The sequence below is a fragment of the Carlito syrichta genome, unplaced genomic scaffold, assembly GCF_000164805.1.
Source record: "Carlito syrichta isolate Samal-C Ts95f unplaced genomic scaffold, Tarsius_syrichta-2.0.1 Scaffold76546, whole genome shotgun sequence".
Lineage (NCBI taxonomy): Eukaryota > Metazoa > Chordata > Mammalia > Primates > Tarsiidae > Carlito > Carlito syrichta.
The window spans coordinates 494,517-504,331 of NW_007020642.1; the positions used below are offsets into that span (position 1 = coordinate 494,517).

Consider the following 9,815-nt stretch of genomic DNA (forward strand, 5'->3'; position numbering starts at 1 on the left):
CCTTGGCTCTGCTTCTGTGGAAAGGGCGCTGGAAGCTCTGTGTACATGACAGGGTTATTGACTGAGAACTACACTCTAAGTGATCTGATGGAACTGTTCTTTAGGAAGATAAGCTGTTCTGAGGGCTCTTTCCCATCTCTTGCCTGGAGGGTATAAAATTCAGCTGCTAGGAGGTCAGGGAGTCAGGTGTGGGAATGAGATTGGAGATGCCAACATGCAAATATGCTTATTTTCACTTAATTCTCCAACATACCTTCTAAAAGCCATTCTAAAAAGGGTCTCTTCAATCTCTTGCTAGGGTGCAGGATAGGCAGCAGCCTGGCTGAACAGCACAGGGATAGATACCTACTGTTCCAATTCCTTCTTAAAACAGACTTCAAACAATTCTCCTGTTTTTACCCTCACCTTCATCCCCTCTTCCAGAGTTAATCATGCCACCAATTTCTGAGTCTTTCAGGGTTTTAGGAATTCTCCACTACAAATCAGTTTGCTTCTCAAATTTCCAAGCTGATGCTTAGAATCATTCTGCTAAATTAGTTAAAAGCACTCAACTTTCTAAGTTACCAAATTGAGATGTCATCTCTACTATTCATTTTGTGCTTGTGAGTTCATAATCTTTTCAAAATTCATTTCATTTTATTGAGTTTTAGGAGAAAGCAAAAATAAATACATGGGTTCAACTTTAATCCTGTCACTAGTCATTTATGTTATATGTATATGTTAAATAGTTCGAAAAATTTTAAATGTATATGGTGTATAATCTTTTAAAATAACTTTTCCCATCTCTTTCAACTATTAAAGCTTGAGAAATCAAAATAAAAAAACTAATATGCTCCTCAAAAATACGAGTGAAGGCAATTTACTACAAATAATGGAAAAAGAACTCAAAGCTGTGTAGATAACATCATTTCTATACTTAAAAGATATATTTGATTTCATTCCACTAATGTGATACATTGTACATTTTATATTTACTAAATGTAAGTCATTTTCATTTATGCACAACCCTTCCATGCCTCTCCTGCCAAAAATTTTCCATGTATTGTTCCTCCAGGGCTTAGAATGTCTTTTTCTTTCCTTTTTTGAAAACTGGCTGCTATCTGTGATGCCAATATCAGCCCGATCTCATGTCACACTCAACCATATGCCAGTCCACGGAGTCCGTCAGTGATCTCTGGCACTGGTGAGGAGAAGAAATGGAAGGGATACCAACACTTGAAGCAGTACCATCTGAGAGCAGTTCAGGGTCTGAAGGTCTCAAGTCTCAAATCTGCCTACCTCTTTCAAAAAGATGTAGCCTGTTCTTTACACTAGAGCACCACCCTATTTTTAAGAACAAAATGCAAAGATAGTTTTCCCTTGCAATGAAGAAAAATGCTTAATGGATAGTATAAACTTCTATTGAAAGGCCAAAGTAGCTATACTTCAGTCCTTGCATAATACTCAACAATCAAAGTCACCTGTTTAAATCCTTGTCACCCGTGTGATTTAAATTTAAAAATGAAAGGCAAGAGGGAAACTTTCCCACAGAAGCATCAATCATGACTGACTGAAAAATTTCAAAACTTTTTGCTATCTTTGCCACTCCTCTGATCCTCTTGTTTTCTCTAGTATATCTGGTTTGCAGTTAACAATCCTAATAACACATCAAAAAGCAATTATCTTTGCTTTAAGAGCTGAAGTAGAGAAGCTGAGTGGTTGTGTTCCTATTTGGAAGCGTTGAGTGTGTTCAAAGAAACTTAAGAATATAACCAGTTGTAATTTGGGGGATTACAAACAAGTTCCTAGTATCATTCTTGTGGCATCTGACCAGGGATCACTGAGAATTTTAGGTCTTAAGAATAATAATAGTTAACTACTAACAATTACAACAAAAAACACATTTCAAAGCTTTGAATATGGGCAATTAGGCAAAATCAAACATAACTTTTTAGGACAAAATATCTGTAAGAAATTCTCTATTTAAGTAGTTTCTAAAGTTGATTTGTTTGCTTGTGTCAGAGTCTCACTCTGTCACCCAGGCTGGAGTGCGGTGGCACCATGATAGCTCACTGCAACTTTGAACTTCTGGATTTAGGTGATCCACCTCAAACTCCCAAGTAACAGGGATTACAGGTGTGTGCCACCACATCCAGACAACTTTTTTATCTTTTTGTAGAAATGAAATCATGCTATGTTGCTTAGACTAGTCTCAAACTCCTGGGCTCAAGTGATCCTCTCACCTCGGCCTCCAAAAGTGCTTGCTTACAGGTGTGGGCCACCGTGCCCAACCTAAAATGTGTTTTTAAAATATAACTAATGAAAGAACCAGCTCTTTTGTACTTACAGCACAGAATTCTTCAAAAGATATTCTTCCATCTCCATCCTTATCTGCATTTATTATGGTTTTGTCTACAATTTGCTGTAATTGTGTATCTTTTAGATTGTTCCCCACCATCATCTTCAACACCTGGAAGAGTTCCCCATTGGAAATGTAGCCATCTTTATCCATGTCATAGATACGGAAAGCAACTAAAAAAGAGGATGGAAAATCAATGGCAATTATAAGGCAATCACAAGTGAGTACTTGCAATAGGAAACAAAACAGTAAGTTGCCAAACATCTAGAATTATGACTATAAGGATGGCTCTTTCCTAAATATAGAAGTTGCCCTCAGACACAGTTTAACAAAGTTTGTTAAGAGCATGAACTATGGAGTCAAGACTGCCTGAGTCAATTAGCATAGCTGAGAATAAGTTATTTAACCTTCCTAAGCTTCAATTTCTGCAAAGATAAAACTGAGGATAATAACAGTTCCAGCCTCTGGAGCTTCTTTGTAACATTTCTTCCCACTTTCATTTAAAAAACAAAATATCTTATTCAAGTCATACATGCAGTTTATATGGCTGATTTCATAGAAGGAAATTCTATTTTCCTTCTCTATCCAACTAAAAGTCAACTGTGGCACATTATTCAAATATACTAGTTATAAATGTCTTATAAAGATGTTCACTATAATATAACATTTGTTATGTCTAAGTATCTGGAATCAAAGATATCTTTTAGAATATTTCGAAAGGATTTTATAATACTGTATGAAATAGTAATAGCAAAAGAAGGAAAAGGAAGTCAGTGAAGAAGATACTTACACCTCAACTTCTGCTCCTTATCTCCTTTGACACTGAACTGAGAGACTCCCTCAATGAATTCTGAATAAGAGTTTAAAATGTTTACAAATTAGAACCTCTAATTTTTTACATAGAAAAACAATATTCACCTTAAATACCCACAAAAGGATATTTTCTTGCTGTAAAACAAAATATTACTAGCAGTGCTTAAAAATAAAAATGTCACAGCCTGGGTAACATAGTGAGACCTTGTCTCTACAAAAAATACTAAAAAAAAAAAAAAAATTATCTGGACACGGTGGCACATGCCTATAGTCCCAGCTACTTGGGAGGCTGAGGTGGTAGGATCACTTGAGTCCAGGAAATTGAGGGTGCAGTAAGCCAGGACTGCACCACTGAACTCCAGCCTGGGTGACAGAGACCCTGTTTCTAAAAAGACAGATAATAATAATATGTACATACATACATACACATACATACATAAAATGCCAGACTTGAAACCTCAACAAGGCTCTGTATGTTTTAATGTTTTATTATTTGTACTTGGAGTTCTTTAAGATCAATCAATTTGAACAACTATTTGTTAAATACCACAAAGCATAACATTCAAAAACATTCTTTAAGCTATTTTAACTCTTTCCTCTTGGAATATGACTTTTAAAAGGGGGCTTAAATTAAAAAGAAAAAAAGAAAAAAAATAAGTTGTTTGACACTACAGAAATAAATGTGAATTTCTGCTCCAAAAATTCTGAATCACTTAAATATGCTGTTATAAGTTTTGTGACAAACGATCATCTTCTTCATTGCCTGATAAACACTAAATCATAATTAGTTTTAGATCCCTTCACTTACAATTCAGTTCCCTCAACAAAAATAACAAAATCTGTTGACAATTCCCTAGTGAAATACTTCTTTACTTATAAAAACAATCAAATATAAACTAATATATCATGTTAATATTAACAAAAGCACTACTGAGTGCCTGTGTAAAATCTAGATTAAAATAAATGAATCCTGTTCTATGATAATACAGCCTTTACACAGCTTATTTTATACTGCTGCCTTAGTATAGGTCTCATTCTTTTAAAAAGGTTGAAAACTTGCAGTAGCTTCTAACAGTGTATATATTGCCCTAAAGTAAAATTAGTTTTCTAAAAACAAAGGTAATAATTTTTGTAGATTACCCTAAAGGACAACTTGATCATTTATGAACCAAAAAGAGACCCCAGCTCACTAAGGTGCATATGCCACAAATTTTGAGGTTGTAGCACAACCTATTATAAGATAACCAGAAATATAATGACATTTGAGAAAAACTAAAAATTTCAGACATTTTTGTACAAAGAGATGTAAGACTACACATAGTTATCTAACTTGTGATTAAAAAAACAAAACTACTTTCTTACCTTTAAAATCTACTTCTCCATTCCCATCTGTGTCGAATATATCTATTACTCGCTGTACTAAAGGATTCTGTTGTAACTCAGGCAGAGACATGAACTCTTCCACACTCAAAGAACCAGAATTGTCCAAATCAAGCTTCTTAAATCTCTTTCCTAGCCTTTTAATTTCATCTGCATCAACTAAAGGCAAGCAAAAAAAAGCAGCAAGATTTTTTAAATGATTTTATGATGGTTATTTTTTAAAAACCCAGAGGTTATCCAACAGTTTAATTTCTAATTTGATTAAAAGTTATATATACTGTTGACTAATTTCTTCTAATAAAGTAAGTACATCATGTTTTTATTTGTTACCTTTCTGTTTGTTTGCACCTGCCATTATATACAATCACTGTATGGTGAGTCCCAAGATATTCCAGGACTGATGATGCTAAGCTGATAATAGAGGTCACTCAAGATATTTCAGGACTGACAATGTTAAGCTGATCATGGAGGTCCTACTTGGTAGGTTAAATAGCCTCTGTTCTGTATACCAAAGCACTTTCATTTTCTTTTTCTTTCTTTCTTTTTTTTTTTTTTTACATTTTTAAATTTACTTTCTTTCTATAGTTCATGGCTCAAAATAAAAGGGAATTCAAAATGCAAAGCCCCAAGACATCCAATTCCCTTCCCTGCCACTTTTTTGAATATTCTTCCAGAGATACCCTTTGGAAATATGAGTAAATAAACCAGATTTTACTTAACAGCAAGGATAAAAAGCTAACAAAGTATACTTTTCAGTACTCTAAAAGAAAAAAGTTAACTGGAAATTTAAGAATGTTTACATTAGCTTGTAAGTATTCTTATGAAAATTCAGTATCAGATCTCATATGCAGTCTTAAAAAAACAGGTAAGTCATTTTCTTCTACATTACAAAATGTTCACGCCTTTAAAATATCAGAATAATATACATAAATAATTTTGATCATGGTTGAACAGTGATCACGGCTGAAATACAACAAATGTATTTTTAAAACTAAATACAATCACTAACTTTTAAGTAGAAAATTAACAAGGCAAATGTTATACTGCCTATGAGTATATATGTATTATGGCCCACAATGTTAGAGACAGGACTGTAAATATAAGATGCTTTGAACAGCTTAAATATATGGCATCCCCAACTGTAAGAATTTAAAAATTAAAGTATATGTTGTTAAATACAAAAATATATTAAAATGGAATAGAATAATTATCTATATGATTAAAGTAAAAACTGTACAGTTACAAGATAGTATTTTAAATTAGTTCACAGGTGACTGGTAAAGAGGAGAGAGATGTTGGTATAGCACGGAAATTTCATAAGTTCACAGGGATTTTTCACAGTATGTTATAAAGGGATCAAAGACAAGTTTCTCACATTAAAAAGAAAGTCAATATAAGAAGAACTTAAGGAAAAAATGATGAAAAGAAGTATCTTCTTTTAGAGAGAAAACATCAAAGTTTAGTGGCTTTAAGAACCTCAAGGCTTTCCAACATCATGTTATCTGGTGACAACTAAGGGTGCACGTGAAGAAGCTGTAAAGATAATTTCTTGTTTTTACACTCTCCCTCCCACCAAAGAACAATAAAGGTGGCTATACACTGACTCATTAATTTTTACAAAATTAGTTTCTACTAAAGCAATAAACTTCAAGAAGCTGTACCTCAAAATAGGAAACATAAGCCTCAGCTTAAGGCTCATAAGTGATGGGGTATGGCATTTAACACAAATGCCGGAGTTCATCTGTACTTGTATTTTTAGATCATTGTTTATGTTAGTATTCTGCTACAAAGCTGCATAATTTGGGTGTTTTATAATATCCATATTTAGCCCAGACATTATTTTGCAACATGTGAGATTTTCCAGAAACACATATACTGTATATTATCAGAAATGTCTTTACACTGATTTAATGAAAACATCTAAATACTGCTGTAAACAGCAAAATACACAATCACGCATTCCTTTTATGACAGGGATATGTTCTGAGAAATGTATCATTAGGTGATTCTGTCAAGCAGCTATCAGAAAGTGTAAATACACAAACCTACATCGTATAGCCTACCACACACCTAGGATATACGGTATAGCCTTATTGTTCCCAGGCCACAAACCTTTACAGCATGATACCCTAATGGATACTACAGACAAATGTAACACAATGATAACTATTTATGTCTCTAAATATAGAAAAGATATAGTAAAAATACAGTATAAAGTATTTTTTTTAGCTGGGCACACTGGCTCACACCTGTAATCCCAGCACATTTTAAGGAGGTGAGCAAATTGCCTGAGCCCAGGAGTCCAAGACCAGTCTGAGCAACATGATGAGACCTCATCTCTACAATAAATAAGAAAAATTAGCTGGGCATGGTGGTACGTGTCTATTGTCCCAGTTATTTGGAAGGATTGCCTGAGCCCAGCAAGTCGAGGCTGCCACAGCTGTAATCATGCCACTGCACTTCAGCTTGGGCAACAGAGTGAGACTCTAACTCAAAAATAATAACAACAATTAATTAAAATGGTACCACCTATATAAGACACTTTTCATGAAAGGCGCCTACGGGACTGGAAGCCGCTCTGGGTAAGTCAGTGAGTGGTGAGTGAATGTGAACACCTAGGACATTACTGTAGACTTTATAAACACTGTATACACTTAGGTTGTATTAGGTGATAGAAATTTTTCAGAACCACTGTAATCTTATAGGACCACCATCATATATGCAGTCAATCACTGACCAAGATATCACTGTGTGGTACATAACTGTATATATTTTAATTAATCTGATCAAAAGTTCAAATAAATACTCCATGAACACATGAACTGCACAAAGCATCTTATCCTTCTGTTAAAGAGTATTCCTTCTTTAATGGAATAGACAATAACAGCAAATAATACTTATTAATCCATTTTCTTTTCTCAAATTAAATATCCTTACTCTAGGAAGAGGAAAAATGCAACAAAAATCCTACAAATGCTTTTCACTTATTTATATGTCTCCCCTACCCCAAGGCAGAATCCATGACTTTTTCAATTGTGTTCTACACATTGCTTTATGACAGGCACTTAATAATGTTTTAAGTGAGTATAAATTATAAATGTATCAGATTTAAAATGTGCTTAATAGCCGGGCTCAGTGGCTCAGCCTGTAATCCCGCACCTTGGTAGGCTGAGGTGAGTGGACTGCCTAAGCCCGCGGGTTCGAGACCCTGGGCAACTTGGTGAGACCTCATCTCTACAATAAATCAAAAAATTAGCTGGGTGTGGTAGCGCACACCTGTAGTTCCAGCTACTTGGAAGGGTGAGGCGGAAAGATCGCCCGAGCCCAGCAGATTGAGACTGCGGTGGTCAGGAGCGGCCACTGCACTCCAGTCTGAGCAACAGAGTGAGACTCCAACTTAAAAAAAAAAAAAAGTATTTACTGATTAAATGTCATCACTATTTAAACTAAAAGTCTACTTAACTAATCAGACACCAATCAGCAAAACATTGAAAAGAGTTTCCCAAAGTTTATAGATTTTGCTAAAGAGCTGCCGTCTCCATGTTTGCCTTAATTTTACACATATAGCAAGGATTAGTTAACTATATTTTTCCTCGTAATCTTTAGTTTTGCTTTAGTTTACAACCATAGGAGTCCAAGACCAGTCTGAGCAACATGATGAGACCTCACCAGAAAATGTGATGGGAAAACTGAATGTAACAGATCCCTATGATATATTAGGAATGGATGAAGAAAGACATGTCTCCACAAACATTAAGTAGACAAATCAGGATCATTTTCTCTAGACAGTATCATTAATGGGAAGAGGAAAGGCAGAAAATCAGCGCCATAATATTTACGGAGACTATTTACTAGACTCTATTTATTGAGTCTAAAATATGAATAATAGTTTAGAAAGTTGTCTATTACCAAATGAAATTGAGGCCAGATGCAGTGGCTCACGCCTACAACCCCAGCACTTTGGGAGACGGAGGCGAGAGGACTGTCTGAGCCCAGGAGTTCAAGAGCAGTCTGGGGAACTTGGCGAGACCTCATCTCTACAATAAATCAAAAAAATTAGCCAGGTGTGCTGCACCTGTAGTTCCAGCTACTTGGAAGGCTAAAGGCAGAAGGGTCACCTAAGTCTAGCAGGTTTAAGCCGCATTCCAGCCTGGGTGACAGAGTAAGAATTCAACTCAAAAAAAAAAAAAAGAAATGAAATTTAAGGCACTTGAAGGATTGTATTTCAGTTAATTGGAAAATCACTCCCAAATCCACAAGACAGAATTCCACCATCTTGAGAAATAAGAAGTAAAATACTAGAGAATAACATAGAAAAATTGTCAAACATACCTGGCTCTATCCTTCTATCCTTCTTTACACTGCCAACAGGAAACTTTCTACAACACAAATTCAGTCAAACTGCTAGCTCCTGTGCTTTAAATTTTCTAGAGGCTTTCTAATGTAAACAGGATTAAAAAAATCTAAAGTCCTTGATAATATTAGTCTCAATTTAAATTTCCATCTTATCTCTCCCTTGCCTCATTTCCTTGTCTCTAGCTATGATACTCTTGGTATGATTCTGCTACAGTACATATAAATTTTACATTCTCATTTTCTTATAAACCCTCTGCTGGCATGTCCTTGCCTGAACTCTCCATCTATAAGACCCTTATCATTTTTTCTGTAATTAAATAAAGGGTTTATTATTAACAATTTATCTTACAGTATTATCATTATACATTACTCCTCTCTAGCAAAGGTCCTTAAAGCAACATTTAAAATATATTTATTTATTTTGCCTTAAATGTCATATAAAATATTACAAAGTAGTTGATACCTGTCCCGGATAGTTAAAACTTTCCTCAAAGGCAAAGCAATGTGCCACTGATCTCACTTTACCTTGATAATAAATGGCTTCTAAAAATGCCCCTTAGGTATGACTTGAAAGGAATGAGTTCTGTCTGATCTTTCCTTTCATCACTATTCCTACATAACCCATGAAGCTAAAACTGACCTCGAGTTTAAGAAACCCGTACAGGGTCAGGTGTGATGGTTCACACCTGTAACCCTAGCACTTTAAAAGGCCAAGGTGAAAGGACTGCTTGAGCCCAGGAGTTCAAGACCAGCCTGGGCAACATAGGGAAATTTTGTCTCTACAAAAAAAAACAAACAAAAAACTAGTCCCAACTACTGGGGAGGCTGAGGCAGAAGACTGCCTGAGACCAAGAAGTCACGGTTGCAGTGAGCCATGACTGTGTCACTGTACTCCAGCCTAGGCAACAGAAAGACCCTGACTCAAGAG

General features: G+C 35.2%; 1 protein-coding gene across 1 annotated transcript in view; it reads right to left on the bottom strand.

Moving 5' to 3' along the window:
* The window catches only part of PPP3R1 (protein phosphatase 3 regulatory subunit B, alpha), a 36,110-nt gene that overhangs the window by 4,766 nt on the left and 21,529 nt on the right, over positions 1-9,815 (bottom strand). The window contains exons 2-4 of the mRNA XM_021710294.1: positions 4,514-4,690; positions 3,129-3,188; positions 2,327-2,511 (exon numbers count right to left, since the gene is read on the bottom strand). Of these exons, the coding sequence (XP_021565969.1) occupies positions 2,327-2,511; positions 3,129-3,188; positions 4,514-4,690 (422 nt within the window). The remainder of the gene's footprint in view (positions 1-2,326; positions 2,512-3,128; positions 3,189-4,513; positions 4,691-9,815) is intronic.